The 21,598-nt window shown below is 41.6% G+C and overlaps 1 protein-coding gene across 11 annotated transcripts in view; it reads right to left on the reverse strand.

Annotated features, from left to right (window-relative positions):
• LOC121891219 overlaps positions 1–21,598 on the reverse strand; it is a 141,423-nt gene that overhangs the window by 75,973 nt on the left and 43,852 nt on the right. The window contains exon 3 of one of the 11 annotated variants that reach the window (XM_042404044.1): positions 4,888–4,930. The exons of the other annotated variants lie outside the window; for them this stretch is intronic. Coding sequence (XP_042259978.1) covers positions 4,888–4,930 — 43 coding nt within the window. The remainder of the gene's footprint in view (positions 1–4,887; positions 4,931–21,598) is intronic. 11 annotated transcript variants of the gene reach the window in all.

Raw genomic sequence — 21,598 nt, forward strand, 5'->3', positions numbered from 1 at the left:
CCTGCATTCATCACACTTCCAGGATATGCTGTTTTCTGGACCATGAACTGACCACATAGTATATGTGAATATTGATCTGAAGGGGGTATTTGTGTGCGTGTGTTTGTGTGTGTGTGTGTGTTCTTGACCTTCCATGCCAACAAAATGTATTATATGTGGAAATCATCCGCAAACGATATAAAAGTGGAAAAAAAAACGCTAGCGACTCTGTGAGCATGTATTTATAGGCACTGCAGTGCTTTTTAGCTAAATGCGTCAGAATGATGAAATGTTCACAGGGAGATATGCATGTCTGTAGCAAATCTGATGGAAATGCTTCCAATAGTTGTTGAGATACTTCACTGAAAACCAAAAATATCAATCTCATGGTAGTGCTAAGAAAGTTAAGGAATCACAGAAGTCAGTGAGATTCATCATCTGGAGGCCATTTATGTCTTTACAATATTTCATGGCAATTTATTCAATAGTTATTGAGATATTTCAGTCTGGATCAAAGTGGTGGACCAACTGGCCAACTGACATTGCCATCCCTAAAGCCACGCCACTAGCGTAGCTAAAAACAGCACAACTGCCTTAACCTTACTTTAACACCACTAATATATACGCACAAATACAGTGCACATTCTACAACACACACAGCCACACACACACACACACACACACACACACACACACACACACACACACACACACACACACACACACACACAAACAGTTTCATAGATGTTTTGTATGGCTTTCAGTCTTAATTCAATCTTAATAGAGAGTAGCCACTGGCCCATATTAGATTATTCTGCTGTTATTTAGACATCCTTTTGCTGTGCTCATTTTCTACTCTTTCCCAGGTGATTTATGACTGGCAGTGGTATAAAGGATACCACTTCAAATGCACCAAAAAATGGCCTTTCCTCATCCGCCCAATGAAGTTATTCAATTGCCACCCAATATGGCAGGGACAAATGATAGCTATTAGGGTGCCAAGCTTCCAGTTGCACTTTGGCCTGAGCTTCTCACCTAGCGATTATGCTGGGCATTTATCAGGAGGAAGATGAAACTGACTCGAGGAGGATCTGATCACTGGCCAGAGTTGCTAAAAAGATCATTATTTTCTTATTACAGTTACTGGAGCAATATCACATTCTTTGACCCTGGAAATTTCACATGCGCTCACATATACTTTCTGTATTAAGCAGATGCACACATGCACATACTGTATAAAAAAGGGTTTAATACATGCAAAATTACAAATAGAGTTAGATGAGAAGTGTCCTCTGCTACTAATGACTTGAAGAGGCTCAAAGAGGCTTGAAGAGGTCAAAGTGCCAAGACAGATCAGAGACAAAGACTGTGGTATTTGCCCAAAATGTCATTGTCTTTGATGCTATCCACAGTCTGAAATGGGGGGAAAAAAAACTGAATGAGAACTCTACAAACAAAAGGTTTGTTTCTGTCTCTTGTGAGACAGCAAAAGAAAGATAGATAGATGAGGAAATTGGATTGAACATCTGAGTGGAACAGAGGACAAAGGAGTAGAGAGGGAGGTGAGAAATTGTGAAATTGTGAAGAAAGACGACATGTTAACCACATGCTTTACTGGTTTCAAAGACAATTTAATTAACTAGGCAATATAAAAATGCAATACTCTGCTGCTACCAACAGACAATGTGCATTTGAGAGCAATGATTTAATATAGGGAGCTACTAACTGAGACATTACCCTTTTCACCATGTTAATGCTTTCTTATTCTTTGTATTTGAAATTTCCTACAACATGTAACACTTGTGAAAGCTTACAGTAAGTGTTTTTTTAAAATCACTCTGCTTTTAACTGTTGCCCATAGTGATCTCGCAAGACGAAGTGTTCCCTTTGATTAAATTCAATTTTCTAAAGCGAGTTTCAAGTGTCTTCAAGTTGATTTCCATTCCATACAGTATGAATAGAAACCAAGGACTGCCTATGCAACAGAAAAAATGCATTCAGGAATCTGAAAAACCTATAAGGTTCTTTGGAGTGTGTATATTGGTGATGTAAAGTATACATAATTTTTAGTAAAGAGGCTAAAACGTGCAAAAAAGCAGTGTAAATCCTTTCAGGTGCTGCGTATTTATGTACATAACTCATGCACATGGAGAAAGCACAAAACTGCTCACACTTATTAAGAGATCATTGCTCCTAATCCCAACCTATTTCCAGCTGCATCACACATTTCTATGGCCACTAAATTACTAGAAGTCAGCTGCCATGCCTTGTGTTCCACTGATTCCCCAAAGCTGAGCTCACAGAGCCCCCTCATTCGAGGTAAGATGATGAAGTCAGTGAGATCCGTGTGCATCTGCCCATGTGTCTTATCACCCAGTTATATCCTTCAGTCTTTATTATGTGAAAAAAGCAAACAGAAAAGAAAGAGAGAATAGCAGAGCCCAGACAGGCTTAAAAGAACATCTGTTTTCTTTGCCAAAGTGTGCTTATGCTTGTAGGTTTTGTAAAACCATATGGCCTAAGCAAAAGTGTAGCAATGAGAGGAGGGTTATCTTGTAGTCTTAAAAGTAAAACATTTTGTACATTAAGTACAAAGACAGGAAGTTAACTTTTATCTGTTAACTGAGCTAAAAATTTACCTGTCACTTTGCCGGTTTGCACATGGTAACAGTTTTTTTTTTGCAAACGAAAATAACCTCAGAATAATGGGTTTATACCTGCAAGAGAGTAGCAGCATATTGTTAATTTCCCACCTGTGGAAACACATATGCAGTGTAACTGACGACATAGGCCTCAGATATGTGATACTACAAATGTGGTGGAAGAAATTCCCACCAGTGTCTGTGAAGGGAAAGTTTTGAACTTTTGGGGTGGCATGACAGAAATTATCCCAAAGGAATATAAAATTGTAGATGTGGGAGGTGCACCAAATGATGGTATAGAGGAAAGGTCGATTAGAGTTCATCAACAGGCTCCAGACAGTGGCTGTCGGCCAGACTCAGCAGCTTGGGGGATGTGTGGCGTAACAACCGCCGATCCTCTGGGATCTCAATCCAGGGGCAGGTTGGATAATGTGCTCGGCCGGGCGTGGTTTCCACATATGCCAGGGTAAACTGGGAAACCGCCTTCCAATCCACAACATTAAGGCTCCAGATATTCAATATAGAGTAGGACAAAGAAGCCAGATGGAGAGCAGTTCATCTTCTTCACTCAGCTTTAAATTAAATGGGATCAAAGAGAATAGGCTTGCTAGAGTGAAGTATAGTCTTCAGTTAAGTCCAACTAAATACAAATTAAATACATAGAACAAACTTATTTACCTAACTATCTGGATGAATAAATCAGTTGTTATGAAGTGCTTTATCATTTATATTCTTTGTCTCTGAGCCAATGACTGTTGCTTCTCCTTTGATCAATCGTTCATTCTCTCCTAATCTGCTCTCTTTATGTCTTCGATCAAATGTCATTCCTAAATCGTGTTTCTTTATGCTACATTGGCTCATGTTCTCATAAAAGAAAATCTAATCTGGGAAAGAACACAGTCACTTAGAGTGATGCCAGTGTGCTACATTACTTGAGCATAAACATATTTTAGCCCCATAAAGGCAATAAAGCTGACAAAATGTGAGTAAGTAAATTAAAAACCAGAAAATGGATGAAGACAAGGAATGGTTATATTGTAATGATGAAGAATTAAGAGCCTTTGTGTGTCTTATTTCTTTGTGTAATGCCAAGCTCTCTTTATTTTTTGGTGTTTCGTTATCTCACTCATTTATTTCACCCTTTTTGTCTCTTGACCTCTCTCTCTCTCTTCAATTGACCTTTCAGCTTTCTTATCAACGTCCCTTTCCTCCATCTCCTCCTCTCATATCTGTCTTTTTCTTTCAGGAATTTTATCATCCACTCCTCTCACGAACTCTTCCTTTCCCTTAAACACCTCCTCGCTCCCGTAATGCTCAGACTTTTGAAGGGCTTAGCGAGCACAGTGAACAGTAAACATTTTACAGCATTTTGGGGAACTGTAGAGAGGAGTCTTTTCATCTCAGTCCTAAAATATTTTTTTAATAATGTCAGTGACTCACAGCAAAGAGGTACACCTCCTCCTTAGTGGGGATATTTACAAAGTTGCCTCGCTCTCTTCTGCATGCCGTATCGCATGAGGTGTGGGTTGGTGCATGGTTTACAGAGTGGGAACACTTGATTTCATTTAAGGGTGAAGTGTTGAGGGTTTGTCAAGTGTTTATGAGTGTGTGTGTGTGTGTGTGTATTTGTGTGCCACGTGTGTACATAGGCATTCATGTATCTATATGTTGCATTGTAGGCTGATAACATGTTATTACTGCCATATTAATTATATATAATTAATATCCCAATTTTAGAAATTACACAAGTTTTCATTGAAAAGCAGGTTAATTGTGCTCCTGCCCTCTGTCTGTCACTGCATGTTTCAAAGCCTCATTTACATCTTCAAAGACCAATAAAAGCTAAGACATCCACATGCAAAATATCAGTCCTCGTTTATTCCATGGATGTATAATACAAGCTGGATACCTGACTCCAAAAATGGCGATTATTATTTTCAATGAAAATTGCTCACTGGGCAAGGAAGCCAAAGTTCTCTAGCTTTCCAGTTTGCTCCCATGTGATATGGTCAACTACACATCCACATTAGTGTTTCTCTCACTCTGCCCATACACTTTATATTGTAATCATGTCACGCACATAAAAAAAACTGCTTTTCTAGCTTCTGGGAAAGTATATATAGTATATATAAAACCTCCATGGATTTAAAATTTTTATTACTTAGAGTAATAATTATTAATTTTTGGCAGTTTGAGATACTTTGAGATAGTAAATACTTTATGGCGCACAGGGGATTTTTTTAGTTGCAGTACTGTGAGAACTTACCATTTGGGTTTTTTGTCCTATTGAATTCCTCTTACAAGCCCACCTAAAGGCAAAATCAAAGGAATGTTTATTTTGTATTGGTGGGGGTACTTTTAATAAATACAGGATATATAATTTTTTTTAAAAAGGGCACACACCTTAATATCATGTAATTTTGCTGTGCTGACTGACAACTAACCCTCAGTGGAGGCAACCAAGTTAATGTGAGTTTTAAAGATCAGAGGCAGATGCTGTAATAAATGACTACTGTCAGAGAGTAATGAAATCAATAATTTTGACAGTACTGATTTTGACTCCACTAGTGCATCCTACATGTCACAATATGAAACAGAAAAACAAAATTCCAGATGTGGATACTAATTAAAGGAAGAAAGCCATATGTATAGATATAACCCCTTACATAAACAAGACATGTGCACTGTACGGTGCATTATATCATCATAAAGTACTTCTCCCCAGACTATTGACCCTCAGCGTCTGTTTGTAGTTTTCTTCATCAACACTAATGAAACATCTGTCTGCTGTATTTCCAACAGAGGCGGCACAGTTAATTGCAAATAGATTACCCTACTAATTGTGTCACTTTTCAATGTCCGTGTTTTTTTCTTGAAACCTTTTACGTGAAAAAGGGAAGTGGTTCCTCTTTTGACCAAAACTATGTAAACAACCTTTTGAAATGTGTCTGAGAATGTACTTATCTGATTATAGAAATACTTGTATTGGTGTTTGTATTAGACATGTATGCTTGCCTGTCAACCATGTCTGTCTGTATTCTTAACTCGCAACCTTGTTAGATAGATACTGACCTCAGGAGGCTTTGTGTAGCCCCTGTCTTTCTTACTATTTTTCTGATAAGTAATCCTGTCTTCCCTTCGGCACTTTCTTTCATGAAATGTTTCATTTCTTTCACAAGCTCTAGCACACGTCCCTAGTTCAGAGGGCAACCCTTTGCACCAATTTCCTCCTTTTCTTCATGTGTGTGAGTGTGTTGGGGGATGGGGATTGCCTGGGGCAGACGGGGCAAGGGTCTCAGCGAGACGTACAGGACAGGAGACTGCATTCAGTGCTCTCACCTTTCACTCCTCCCTCAGCAAAGACAGAAGAGGAAGAAAAGGGAAGCAAAAAAAAATGTGAAAGAGTCAAAGGTGGAGACACAACATAGTGGTGGGAAGTGAAGTGAAAGAAAACGAGAAACAAGAAGAGGTGAGAGAGAGGTCAAGAAGTCGTGACAGACAAGCTGGGAAAATGAAGGAGTGGAGTTAATGAAACATAGAGTGGTTCACAGATTCAAGACTTTCCCTAGCTAAAGAAAAATTAAAGATGGAAGAGCAGCCATGATGGACAGAGATACTAGGGGTGTAGCAGTATGTGTATTCATCCTGAACCGTTTGTTATTCCCTCAGTTTGGTATGCTCTGTGACCCAAACAATTGCCCAAATGACCCATACTGCAAGAAAAGAATCAAGCCAACTGGATACAGCCCGAGATTGGAAGATGAAGGTTGATCTAGACCAGAAGCTCACCTTCCCAGTGGAGATCATTACAACCAGTCTCAGGTCCAGATCTGATCTTGTGGTCAGCTTCACAAAAGGCCCTGTTCGTCATAGAACTGACAGTGCCATGGGAGGATGTAGTTGGTGAAGTGTATGAACGCAAAAAGCTGAAGTACTCCAATCTAGCACCTGAAGCAGAACAACAGGGATGGAGAACACAAGTGCTCCCTGTAGAGGTCAGCTGCAGGGGTTTTGTGGCCACATCGACCATCAAGCTGCTGAAAGCGATGGAAGTCTGAGGGCAGGCCCTCCAATAGGCTATCAAGTCACTGGCAGAGGCTGCCGAGTGAAGCAGCAACTGGCTCTGGCTGAAAAGAAATGACAAGAACTGGGTGGCAAGATGACCCTCAGCCACCGTTGAGCCCTGCAGAGGTGTCATGGGCCTTGTCCACGAAACACCAAAAGAGAGTACCCACCTGATGACCCCAGTGAAGTGTTTACCCCTACCCCCACTGCTGGTTATTATTTACAGTCTGCATAAACGCAACTGAATCATTGACAGAAGAAACCTGGACTTGACTGATCCTCCTGAAGCTATGTTGCTGTGTTGGCCTATCAGTGAAACAGCAAGGAAGGAGAGTACCCCACCACTCAAGGAATGATCATATTATGATACTGGATTGTAAAACCAAGTTCTTGGAGCTCAACTCAACTGTCAAAATAGTTGAGTTGAATGCAGAACAATAATTTTAGAGCAGGAGTTCCACTCTGAATGTTTTGGCAGTGCATCACTTAGCTGTAGTATGCTCACGGAGCCAAGTTAGCCTGGTTAGCCAAGCTCATGTAGTGTCGCTGCCGTTGGAATGACAAACAAGAGACCGTCAAGAGACTGGACAATCCTCCCAAGATATGGAGCAAGTACAACACTTCAATTAAAATATGAGTCTCCCTGTCCACCTCCTCTCTCTGTGACAGTCGGCTCTTAAATCTGCCTTTGAGTGAAGCTGTTCGGAAACACCTTTGATTTCTGACATGGTCGGACTGCACGTCGTAAGAACGAGTTCTGAGAGACCATGAATTTTGTGTACCGTTACAGCCCCAAGAGATACTAATATCAACTTCAAACAGTACTCCATAACTGTCTGATATGAGCGCTAGTTGCTACAAATAAAGTGAATAAGATGAAATACAGTAACATGAAATGAATACAAATACAGGATGAAAGGAGGCAAGTGAGGAAGCAGAGGTAGAAAATAAAAGGGAAAGAGGGAAGAGAAAGAAGCAGCAGGAGGTAGAGAGACAGAAAAAAGGGCCAAACTTGACATAATCAGAAGAGAAGGTGGCTAGTAAGTCCATAGTAAGCTATATGGTAAGGTGACCCAGCTGACCTTCTGGGTATATAAGCAGGCGCTCGTGTAGCAGCCCAGAGGCACTCGGGGGATGCAAAGCTGTTCTGAGGTCAACTCCACAGGCACAGGCATGGGGCCTTTGCATTGAAAGGGCTGCCAAATCCCCAGGCCCCAGATCAGATGAAATTAAAAATGCACGAGCAGGAACTATACATCTACACCCAAGGCTCAGCTCTAGAATACACCGAACAGTCGGAGGAAGACAGAGGAAAGAACCAAGAAACACAGAAATGAAGAAAAAGTAAAAGATTGAGGAAGGGTAACAAAGGGAAAAAGAGGAAAGATGGAGGGGAGATAACAAAGGGAATTGGTAATATGGAGAGACATAATAATCTCTTTTCATGTAAACTAATTTTACTAAATGTGAAAAAAATACATTATTTAAGCATTTAATGAAAACTCATGCATTTACTATCTTTTAAATTACTTCTAGTGTATTACTTCTTAGTCTTATGGACCCTGGGACGCTGATGATGGGTGAACATATAAAAAGATACATTATCAAACATAATCACCTCAAGCATCATTGGCAAGGATGCATAATTAACTCTACTCATAAAGAGACAGGGTGAGACACAGAAACGATTATTTTTCTGTTTTTAACTTAGATTATTATAGCTTCTGTGATAGCTGTGAGAGTGTGCAGTTTTCTTAATGATCCGTGTGATATTTCAGGAGATCAAAGTACATAAATTCATTAACAGATTGGGTCAAAACTTGATTGGGCAAATGCAATAATGTATGCACACACACAAAGACACAAATCCTTATTCCGTGTATTCTCTTTCTTCAAATTAGATCTGATGTGAGGAGGCAAACTAAAGATAACATGACTGTACTGTGATAACATGACATCCTGATCCCAGCAGTAAGCATAAGTGAAAGAAATTGTGCTATGTTCAACTTTTGGCAAAAAGAAGAAAAGAAAACAGCATAAAGGTTAGAAACGTTAAATTATGTGTTTTGTTTAATGGTGAAGTGAGAAATTTAATAAGAAACTCTAATCACTACCTCAAACCAAAACTGTCACAAACAGACTCAAATAGCTGAAGCGCAACATGCTGCCATTCATTTTCAAAACAACATCCTGACGCCGCCTACTGCGATTCAAGACTCCAAAGCTTCACAGCGGTACGACCTGGAGAAAGTGAGAAACATTTCACTTCATACAAATGTTCTCTGTCACTGGAGCGACAACCTGGAGACAACCAATCACAGTTGTTTTGATTTACTCAGGAAACGGAAACACAGCTGTAAAATGCCTCAACAACAATGAAGGAAAGGTTGATTGTCATGTTCAACAGCTTCCATATTATATGAAATAACTTTAATGAGCTACTGGGACTTGAGCATGAGAAATGATGTGTGGCAACACGACACTCAGCAAATAAACTCCTTTGTCTTGTGCCAGTATAGTGGCGATGGGAGTAAATAACCGCTCAATCAGAGCTGAGTATGTGTTCAACGCTGAACACATCCGCAAGCTTCAGGCTCAAAAGAGGGACGAGAGAGCCTGCCACTTTAAGTCTGTATGTGTGAACGGGGGGAGTAGGATCTGCTCCAAAGATTGCTCTCAGTCAGTTTCTGACACCTGCCTGCTGCATGAAATTTCCTATGGAGACTTTAATATAACCTACCACCTAGTAAGTAGTCCGTAAAACGTGTGAACATGTTACAAGATTGTGAAATCCACAGCAAAAACCTTGAGTTTACCTTTCAAGCCTTGTGAATTGATTGTTCCTGCATTTGGAAGAAGCAGACATTGTATCACATTATTTCTTTCCCTTAATTTATTTTATTTGTAAATTTGGTCAGTGCCCTTCAACCAGGCTACTAGTATGAATGCTCGTAAGAGGAAAAAACTGCATACGTTCAGTGAACTAGTACAGAGAAAGAAATTAAATATGTATTATATACTGTACACTGAACAAAAGAGACAGAGAATTCATAGGCTTGGTTCTGAGACTGAAGAGACGCCTGTGAAATTCCCTGCACGATGTTACCAGGTTTGAGTCAGATATGTAAATCACAGAAGCCTGCATAGTGAAAGTAGTCACAGAGGCTCTGACTCACAAAGTACCTGTATATACAGAGTGACAGTAAAACTCTGCGTCCAGCACACTGTAAGCCTGCAACGAGACATGCGGTAAGCAGCTTAATGTCACAGCAGAACAGAGGAAAGCAGAGGTGGGGAAAGAGAGCGGGATAGAGGGAGGGAGGCATGTGGATGGATGGATGGACGAAGAGAAAGAAAAAGCAGGGATTTGGGCCTGTTATAGGATGTCACAGGATGGGTGAGAAGGGTGTGTGTGTGTTTGAGAGAGAGAGAGAGAGAGAGTGAGGTTGAAGTAGACAGACGGTGAAATGAAAAAGCCCTTCCAGACAGCTTGGTGACAGGCCTAAGTAACCCCCCCAAGTCAGTCTGCACATAATCCAGGTAACGTGGCACGAATAATAGATGAAACATCAAACAGCAACCCCCCTCGCAACCCCCGCCCTGCCAACCTCACACCTTCAGTTAACCAACTATGGCGTTTGCACCCCTGCCTGCCTGCCAGCCAGCCTATCCCATCCAAAATCCCCTTTCATGTTACCGCCGTGTAGCACGCTCCAAAAGCTTATCATCGTTGACAAATCCTCTTTTTTCCAATATGTTGGGAAAAATAAAACAGAAGAATTTTTATTGCATACATATTGGGGGGCGGGTGGGATGCTGATATGTTCATTATTTATTTGTTTGAGTGTGAGGTTGTCATACATTTATTTCCTTTGGTGCAGTGTGGTGGTAGCTAACATGCGGTGAAAGATGTATGGAGTCCCGACACATGGCAGGAAGACAAAGTGTTAGTGCTCCCACGGTGAGAATTTGAGGGGATCGTTACATAAACATGGGGCCCATTAAGTATGGGGAATGCAATTTGTGGAAGTGACAGATCATTCTTTCTATGTTGTCTGGTAATTGCAGATGCTGCATCATTGGGGCTGTGAGTGAGACAAATACAGGTGAGGAGCTTAAAAGTGGATGTGGTCAATGGGCGTGCGTGTGGAGAGTTGTTTATATGCCTGAATGTGCATGTTTGTGTTTACCCACTCTGTCATATACGCTGATGGTATGAAACTTCCTTCTCTCTTAGAGAGCTACTATGGCGCATTGCACCTTCTGGGCCCTAGTTAGTGGAAGCTGCTAACACATAATTGAAAGTGGCAGAGAACTGGCTGAGCACTGCTGGAGGTTGAGAGAAAGTGGGGTTTGATCAAGAGCTGGGGGTCACAAAGGGGTAAAGAAGGGAGAAGTAAGAGAGGCAGGGTGGATGTCCACCTCCCTGAAGTTACAGTACCTGCTGAGGTGTTTTTGATAAAGAATGACTGGAATGATTGGCGCTCAAGGTCTCTTTTCCTTCCTCTTTCCCTGACTGCTACACATATCAACACACAGACAGAAACGGGAGCGCACACGCACTGTTTTGGAAAGTCAGAATTTACCTCATCACAGCAGAGTCCTCTGGGCCTGAGGAGGGTCTCCTCTGCCCTCCTTTTTCCTACCTCTTCCCCTCCCTCTCTTTCTCTTTCCCTCTCACACTTTCTCTTCACAGAGCCCCAGAGCCGAGACCTTAATGAAGACGAATGCGAGGAATCAATTTGCGGCATCTTCCCTCCATCTGGCTGGGGCTCATCTCTGCGCCTCAATTAGCACAGCAGCTGGGGGAGAGCTCCTCCAAAGCAGTCCTATTACACACACCAGCGTCATGCGGAGCAGCTACAGGCTACAGGCATTGCTGAGAGAGGAATGCATTAAAATGGGAGGAATGTGCTACTTAAAGCTTAGCAGCGAAAATCTGTTTTTCTTCTGAACCAGGGAATGAAATGATAGCTTTGCCAAACTCCTCTCTGCACCATTAAATGTTCTCTAACCACCCAGCTGATGAACAATAAAGAGAATGAGATGTTTAAGTCAAGTATTTGCATCAGTATCTGTATTTCTGATTTGTTGCAGAGGCAAATTATCAAAATGTCATAATTTAACTCCTCACTGCATTTGTTGGAAAATGCAGAAAAAAATCTTCCACCTGTTGCATCTTCAGAGATAAAGCTGTTAAACTAGTTTTCCTATGACTGATTCATCACTGAGTATGAGAAAGCATATAAAAGGAAAACAGAACCACTTGTATCACTCCTTGCATTTAACTCTTCACAGCTTGATACATCTGTAATTTTTTAGCAGTTGGGTTTGTTCACGTGCTTGTTGGAAAATGCAGAAAAAAAATCTCCCACCTGTTGCATCTTTAGAGATAAAGCTGTTAAACTACAGTTTCCCTTTGACTTTAAACTGATTCACCACTGAGTATGAGAAAGCATATAAAAGGAAAATAGAACCACCTGGAAAGATCTGAAGAACACTAACATTAAAAAGCATATGTAGTACACAGACATGTGGGAAAAGCTACTAAAAATCCAGACTAAATCCAATATACTAAAAAATCACAACACATAACAGTGTTCGTACAACCTGGCAAGTTTTTAGGATTCACAGTCCTACATAAGTACCTAAAAAGTTAAGTGTATAAAGGTTATGTTGCTCATTGAACTGAAAATTTCTCTCTGGGCTGTGCTTAGTTGTTGATTCAACAGATACTGAATCCGAGTATGGCTGCTACAATCTGCTGTTTCTCTTGTTTATATATCAGTGTAAATCCAGTGTTACACATTGACTAAGGTTGACCAGATATTGACACTGCCACTATCCAACTGTCCCAGCTCAAACTGCTGGCGTCCATCATCCTGCATATCAGATTAGGGTGAAGCTAACAAATAAGGGCACAGCAGCATACTGCCAATATCTAGCTTAATCTTGGGCATTTACACTGTAAGCTTGTTATGATGACAAGCTTGGCAATGGATAGCTGGGGCAGATTTTAACACCAGACTAAAGAGCTCAGGCGAACAGAAGCTTTGTTCGTTGGAGGGACGGCTCGTTCTGAGGGGGGTCCACAGAGGCTCAAATGGAGGACACTCGGTGTGGCCTGGTGAAGAAGATGATCAGGGGACTTCTGGAGGCTATTTGGCAGGCAGAGGCCTAATTAAGTGAAAAAGAAAGCAAGTAAGCTCACTGTTTGCTCATTTGTTTGGCAGTAGCTTGCTACAGGGTAGATTAATTGCCATTAAGGTAAAAGAAAATTGAGACTCAGAGGAAAATTGAACTCTTGGATGAAGTCAAGCCTATACTTTGTCCAAACTAGACTTTTAAAAGCCCTATTTTGTCTAAATCCAGGTAAAGTGTTGCTTTTATAAATCAAGTCACTAGAAAATTTCCTTTCCTCACTCACACACACACACACACACACACACACACAAAAACACAATGTTGACTGAAGCTGTACCACCCTCTCCTCTTCCTATAGCAATGACTTAGTTTGGCAGTAGTGTGCACTGCATTGTTATCATTTTTCACGCTAAATGGTCCCTTATCAAACTGTGTTGGTGTACACGTTCACCTAATAGAGTTCCCTACGTAGGTCACGCGTGTGATTCACAACATGCCTGCACATTGCTCTTTCTGTCTCTCTACTCCTACTCTCTCACCCTCCCACTCTATTTTCTTGATGCTGAGAATTAACACTGTGCAGACATGTTAAAGCCTTAAAATGGAAGGGCACAGTCTGATTTTGACACTGCACAGCACACGGATTGTGATTTTAATGGTGCACAACAATATAAATGGAGGTGGTGTTTTAAGGGAAACTTTGCCAAATTTCAACCAGCGTTGTATAATTACAGTGTGGGTAGTATATGCAAATGAACAATGTTTACCTTCACCTCCATTTGCTGGCAAAAGTCCGTCAGACTTTGGAGATCTGCCTTAGACTAAAAACTACGGTGAGGATCGTCATGGAGAATGGAGACAGACAGGAAACTATGCACTGCAACAAACTTTGCAGCACTTTGGTAAATCTGACTTTGTTTTCTGACAGAATATTATATCTGACTTTGCCAACTCTGAATACAGAACAGCCGTGACTGTGTTACCTGTAACTTGCGGCTGCATCCAGCAGCACCGTGCAGCATGCGATAAATTTGCATTGATCCACATAATGTGACTGACTCCAGCGCACTATTTGTGTTATGATCCTTGCACACCAGTACGATATATCCAGACTCGATCAGGACAAATGTTTTGTAAATGAAAATAAGCCTCAGTAAAGAGTTATAATGCTGCTACTCACTAACTTTGTCTTTGGTGCTCTGTTGGCCCAAAACACACCAGTAGAGTCAGTCAGTCTGATTGGACAGGGTGCGCGCAATGCATTCTGGTTGTTGTAGGATTCCCCCTTAAGAGTGGTATGGGGACTCTCCAGCCTTTTTCTTAGTTTTCTCTAGTCATAGGGCACCAATTTCAAAAATAATTGCACATTTCTACTACATAGGTGACCTTTTTTTAAGAAATCATCATATTCACAGTGGTGAATTTTCCCTTTAAGTGTAAATGGGAGGCATTGGGAAAGAGGGGAAGGCAGCAGGTGAAGAGGCATATTATGTACACACAGCCTGACTCAAACATATATATATATAATGCTACATATATAGATAGCCATGCAGTGTACAGTTTGGCTTCAAAAATCTCTCCCCTGCAGCCTGTGACTCACACATACAGTTCCTTTAAGAGCGTGCCCTGCAGCGATGGATACACACTCCCCTGGAAGAGCTGTACTAAGCTCTACAGGGATGAGAGATGGGGAAGACCCCCTCATGCCAAAAAAGAAGAGGAGCCTCTGACGTCCATGGTTGTGTGTTTGTGTGTGTGTGTGTGTGTGTGTGTGTGTACATGCGTGTGTGTGTACACGTGCTGATGAGTCAGAACGAACACTGAGTCCTGCCTCTGGGGCATCACTCCTTCCTGGCAGCGGCTGCATCAGCATCAGAGACAGTGCAGTCAAATGTCAAGCATACTACCACTTCTACACATCTGTATTTATATTTCCATTGCACATTTGTGTGTGTGTGTGTGTGTGTGTGTGCGTGCAACTGTATATACTGCAGTTTAAATTTAAACAGGTCATTTGTAATTTTATCCAACTGGTGTTCTGGGAAATAACTAATTTTTGCTCACATCTGTCCCAATTTTAATGTAACCAAACTTTCTTCACACAGAGCACTTAATCATAACAAAACATAGGCTTCACTTTGGTTTAGAAGCACATCTGTAGGATCATTTTAAGTTGTTGTGTAACATTCTATTGGTGAATAAAGATCGCACGCGAAGAAAGGCCTTGAGGCATGTTCAGAGTTCAATGTAACAAGTACAAGGCTCAGTATGTGCATTGAACCATCAGGATGCCCTTGATAATGATTAAAAAGGCCCAAGAGGAAGAGACACTGCATGATACTTCCGCTGTATGTCCTACCATGCTCTCTGGCCTTGCCACCTCCCCCAACCACTCAACAACTGAGCGGCTACACGCTCTCTGAAGTCAGTCCACACCAATTAGCCTTTGCTATAAGCTGTGCCTTCACACTGTCAGTGCAGATCACCTGCTAGTTACACACTGCCTATTAAAGACGGAGATGACTGAACATGGAGGTGGATGAGGAGGGTGGCTGTAAAGAGTGTTGCTTGTCTGTTTGTTGCCTGTTTGACTCGAGAAAAGAGATACATCTGCACCAATCTTTAAGAAGAGCTTCTACATCTCCTCAGCCTTGTTTGTCAAATTTAAGGTGAGAAAGGGAGAGGAAGGGAAAGAGACAATGTGTCTGTTGTGTGTGTGTGTTTGTATGTGCGAATGTGTTTGAGAGAGGGAAAAAGAAAAGGATGATTAGTCTTTGTTGGTCTGTGTAAATAGGGGCATAGAAAGTAGCCACAGGAAAGCTGCATCTCTGCTGCCCCTCTCAGGTGATGAAATGTAATTGCACACTGTCTGCTGGGAGTTCGAAAGGTGTTTTACAGACACTCTCACCAATTTTCCTTCACTCCTCACTCCTTATCTTCACTCTGTATCCTCAACAATTCTCTCTTGCTCCCTTTCCTCCATCATTTTGTGATTTTTCTCCACTGTGTTCCCATTTTCATGTTGTCTCTCTCATAGCTTCGTCACTCTCTCTGTGTCTCCGTGTCCTCCGCTCCCTTCCCCTCCCTCTCTTTCTGCTGCAGTACTGTGTAATGGATGCCCATGGGTTATGCGTACCTGCTGCGTACTATGAGCTCATATAATCTGTCAGAGATAAGTCAGCATGTGACATGAACTTTGGTAAAGAAGGATTAAAAAAACATAAAACACTCTTTTAGATAAGGCAGTGATCTACTTTTACAGTTGTACAGAAATCTATGAGCAGTAAATGAATATGTGCTCTGTCATAATGTTTTTCTCAAAACTCTATATAATTGAACTCGAGTCACATCACTGGGCTAAGCCACTGAAGTTCCACTGGAGACCAATAACGAAGACTGCTGGTGGTGACAAAATCTATTAAAAGCTGAAAGCTTTTTGAGGCATGTTTTCACTGTAGCCTAGCATCAAATTAAAGAACTGCTGCATATTCAGAAATCAATCCCTAAAATTCCATCAGAATTATGCTAACCTTGGTAGTGCTAGGTTTGAGACTACAATTAGACCAACAAGTGCTAGACCAAACTACAAAAAAGGTCACTGGCAGGTGCCTTCTGAAACAGCTACACACCCATGTTCCACCCACAGGTGTTTTCACTTATTTAAATTGAACTCTCTTTTAGGACTGTGTGGGCATGTAAAGTGGTTGACTGACATCTCTCTGACCCTCCTATTAGTACTGTTGCACCTGTTTGGATGGGAGATGTTAAACCTTCATCATTGGTATTAGTTTGTGAAGTTTGGTGACCTCATGTAATTCCAGCATTGATCTTTGACGATGGGATATACAGTACTGTGCAAAAGTTTTAGGCACCCTAGATGTTTAGATTCTTATCCATTATGCAATACCATCAGGGAGGTGACTGATCGGTCCCAAATTTATTCATGACATGACAATGACCCCAAGCATACAGTCATAAAGAACTATTTTCAGCAACAAGAAGAATGATGAGTCCTGCAACAGATGGTATGATATGGCCCCCACAGAGCCCTGATCTCAACATCATGGAGTCAATCTGGGATTACATGAAGAAGCACCTGAGATGGCCGAAATAATAAATCCACAGAGGAACATTCTTTCTCCAGGATGGTTACAACAACCTTCCTGCTAGTTACCATGAATGTTAAAGTGTACCGAGGAGAACTGCTGCTGTTTTAAAAGGCAAAGCTGCTCACAGCAAATATTGATTTGATTTGGGTTTCTGCCATTCACTAAACTTTGTCAGAAGTTAGTTGATAAATTAAAACAATTTATTGCAATATTTTTATAAGCATTCTCACTTTACTTTTAGTGCTTAAAACTTTTGCACAGTACTGTAAGTCAAAAACTTTGTGCCTAAAAGTATCCACCCTGATCTCTCTCTTTCCTGGCTTTTTGAGGTGGTGTAGTAACAGCATGCTACTTCTTCCTTTGCTATTCAGAGAGGATAAATATCAGGCTTAAAAATTCAAGTTTCTTGCTTGCTCACTTCTCTGTAAAGAGAATGGGTGCAATGGTGCTGTCCTTAGTGCTGAAACACATTGTCAGAACATGCTGGCTGGGCCCAGAGCTGTCCATGGTGCTGAAAACTGAAACATGTAGAATGACCAAGTTTGTAGCCATATTAACAGCTCTGTGGAGCTAAGTCCCACAAAGTTACATAAGTTAATACTTTGAGTGTGACATATGTGCCATTAAATGCACTACCCATTAAAATTTTGATGGCATATTCCCTATAATCAGATGGGAAAATTCACTTTCTAGTCCGAGACCATTTGTGATAAAGGCAAAAGGTACTGAAAATGTCTGTGCTGGTGCTGTGCTTTGCTTGGGTAGCAGGAGCTTTACAGCAATGCAGTGACAGCACCATAGCTAAGTACAGAGTCTTGGGAAGATGTACTTAGAGCTTTAGTGGCGTATGCTAGACAGCAAAAGCTGACTGCGGAGTACTGAGCACCGCAGGGATGCCAAAGGGAGACACGAGAGGGAGCAAGACAGAGGGAGAGGAGGGGAAAGAGAGGAGGGAAGGAGGGGGATGACAGAGGAGCTTCCATTACTAAACAGAGGGAACATTAAGAAGATTTAATTTGCCTAATGACAAAGGCAGATCCCTAAATGGCTGCGCACTATATTGTAGTGAAGCATATTCCATTAATGCAATACATCTCTGAATATTTAGGTCTGGCTCCCGCAGCTTTTTTTTTCTCACTTCAGCTTTTCCCTCCTCCCTTTTAGCTTTTTGTTTATACCCCTCTGTGCCAGTTTTTTTTTTTTTTTTTTTTTTTTATTACATAATATTGCGGACAAAAAGTACATAGAGCCTGGTGCATGTGCATCCATGCTCTCTTTTCTGTATGTATCTCTTTCTCTCTCTCTCTCTCTCTCTCTACTCTTCAATCCCCTTTCTCCACCACCATCCCAAACACACACACACACAGACAAAATACACAAAGCAAATAAGCTATTATTCATGCACAGATGCACACTAAAACGCACACAGACACACACAAATATCCGTAACTATAACAAGCAAATGCAAATTCTTGTCTTGTTTCACACACACTCATTCAAATCAATGCATTATGTGATTAACATCAAAGCAAAGTTTACATACCAAGCTGCAGGGTGTGGGTAAAGCTTACGCATTCATAATTGACGCCAAAGTACACAACACAGACTCACACACAAAGAAAAGGGGCCTAACTTAATACTGCCAAAGTTGCCATTACTTCAACTGAGCTAGAGGGCCAAAATCCAAAAGAAATCCAGATATGTATTTGCTTGCAAGGCAATATAAATTGATGCATTTATAACTCTACACATACAAGTTCATGCACAGAATTCAAATGCTTCCTGATATCCATAAAACCAGAGTCAGAGAAGAGGAAAGATCATTACTATACACATATGAAAGCTGGATTAGCATATTTGTTAGACTTTGGTTGGTGGGTTTGTGTTTTTGTGAAGCTTCATTTGTTTTAAGGTGGTGCTCCAATTTGTTGCACGTAAGCAGCTCATTCTTCTTCGTTAGCAGGCTGATAAGTAATAAGTCAGAGGACTTTGTTTTGCTTGGCCAGAGTCGTTTGAGGGCTATAACTCTCTATCCTCATATTCTTCCCTGTGTAGCTACACTCGCCTTTTCTTTTCTTTCTGGGATGTCCCATGTGACCTTGCTTTCTGCAGCCGAGTTAGAGATTAGAGATTAGATGGGGGAGAATACAACTGGGGGGATTTAGATTGTTAAAGAGAATCTGCGGTTTTAAGCAGGGATGCCAAAGAGAAAAGAGAGGTCTTAAAAGATACATTAAAGCTGAGCCAAGATAGTACTGGGTGATGAGAAAAAAGGAAGCGGGAATAGCCTAGTGTGTATGCATGTGCGTGTGTGTGCGTGCTTGCCTCTTTGTATGCCTTCGGGTAGAAGTGGTGTGAGGTCTTTCGTTTTTATTCCAACATAGTCGTTAATCCCCTAATTGTTCTTAATTACCTGATGGCTCTAATTAGGGCCCTTGATAGTATGAGAGAAGCGACCCTCCTGGTTGCTCTGAGCGAATCATAAAAAAAGACCCCTTGCTGACTGAAGCCCTCTTAGGAGTTTTGTCTGTGTATATGATGGACAACGGAGAAGAGAGAGGATGGAAAAAATCCTGTTTGAGTGCGCCAATTTGTTGTGAAGTATGCGGTGGAGTTGAAAAATGAGTTGGTATTACATATGACGAGGGTTAGGTGATGATTGTTCATGTGCATGTGGGTGTGGATGAGATGGAGAGACAGAGAGTAAAAGTGTGATGGAGTGAGTGAGCAGGCATATGTTCACTTTACTTTTGTCCCACTCCTCTTCCTTTTCACCCTCTTCTTCTCTCTCTTCTTCCTTCATTTTTTCTCATAATAATGATGAGGGGTTGACATGGCAGTGGGCCTGCTCTGTTAACCAGCTTATGTAACCATGCCCTGGCGGCTTGGAGGATGTGCTGACAGCATGCTTTCTCAGCGTCATTAGCAGAGTTACACAGCTGGCTCCGAAATAGGGGGAGGGGCAAGGGATACGGAGGGATAAATTAGAGGGAGGAAAGGAAAAGAGGAAAGAAAGTGTGACTAGGGAAGTTGAGATCAGAGCAGGGATGGAGTAGAGGCTGAAGATAGGGGGGGTTAGGGGTGTGGGAAGAAAAAGGAGGATGCAGGGTTGCCAGGAGCTATGGGACCTCCAGGAGGTCTATCCCAACTCTTCCAGCTGAGCAACTAACTCAAACACTATTCACACACCTCAAACACACATCTTTTTTCTACACTTACTCAATTTCTACTGCAGCAATGCAGTAGGAGAGCCTCTGTTCCACCTATTGTTTTTGCCTCAAAGGAGACAGACATAAAAGAAGCAAAAAAAAAAAAAAAAAAGGAAAAAAAATTGCTTTTTTCCCATCGGGCGCTCATACAGCATGCTATCGTGCCCCACATCACAGGCAACAGAAAAGCAATTCACATGCAAATACCAATCTCCCTGTGTACTGAACACAGATTAGAAAAACAGCAACCTTGCATCACAGACCCCGAACAATGTCAGGGAAGAAGCGTCAGATAACACAGATGTAACGCGTGGAAAACATCTAACGGAGATGGAAACTGCACGACAGAGGGGGTTGTCAATCAAAATGTCTGAACTCCAGCACCCTATGAGGATCAAACAGAGTATCAAGACAATGTAACACATGGGCCAACTTTTTTTTTTTCTATTCCTTATTCACATTCTGCAGTGAGAAGAACTTGTGCAGTGAGCGGTTAGCGCAGTCAACAAACCCTTTTCTGATTTGGCTGTAAAGCTGCCATGTACGTAAAATGAAATGCCACAACAGGAGTTGAATCAGCAGCCAAAATATCTCGGAGGCAGTTATGAGCAATTTAAATTAAGCTACAGCAGTTATCATTTCTTGGCCACAGAGCAGGGTGGTGATAAGAGGCACACAGGCATCATAACAAGGACAACTGATGATGGAGAAAACTGAGTAGATGGGGTGATACTAAAACACACACATATATTTTCAACTCTGTTTTTCTTTTTTTTTGTTTTAATCCAAGATAGATAAACCCAAACTCCCACAAAACACAGACACACTTTCTGTCTCTCTCCCCTGCGTAGTTTAGCACAAGCTGCTTGGCAGCTGCTGTCTGTTTACGTGTTGGTATTCAAGCTGAGTATGATTGGTGGAAGGCCCAGTCCACCGAGAGCTGCGAGCTCAGGGCCTGGATAAACATCCGCTGGGCACAGCACGGAGACAGAAAGAGAGGGAGAGAGGTGGAGGATAGACTGCACATCTCCAACACCCTCACCACCGGCAACAGCAGCAGCAGCAGCAGCAGCAGCAGCAGAGGAAGAACAAAATCCCTTTTCTTAAAACTTTGATGCTGAAGGAGATGCTGCAGCAATCCAAGGACCCTCGTCTTCAACTGTTGATAAGACAGTTGGATGAAGTTTTGGGTAGAGTAAACTTGAGGAAGTGGGAACAGTTGAGGAATCTAAAGATGTTTTTTAAGAAGCAGAGTTAGTACGGACAAGAGGAATGAGAAGAGAAGTGAATATATGTACAGTACACGGGCAAGAGACACAAACAGAGAGACCGACACAAACATATGCATGTGTTTGGTGCAGTGTATAAAGCTTTAGAGCCCTCATCAGACAGTCAATACCTTCAGCTCAGACAGCTTCCGGCTTTCCAACCTTACATCTCCTGTCTTCTT

Source organism: Thunnus maccoyii, chromosome 23 (assembly GCF_910596095.1).
Source record: "Thunnus maccoyii chromosome 23, fThuMac1.1, whole genome shotgun sequence".
In the NCBI taxonomy this organism is placed as follows: Eukaryota; Metazoa; Chordata; class Actinopteri; order Scombriformes; family Scombridae; genus Thunnus; species Thunnus maccoyii.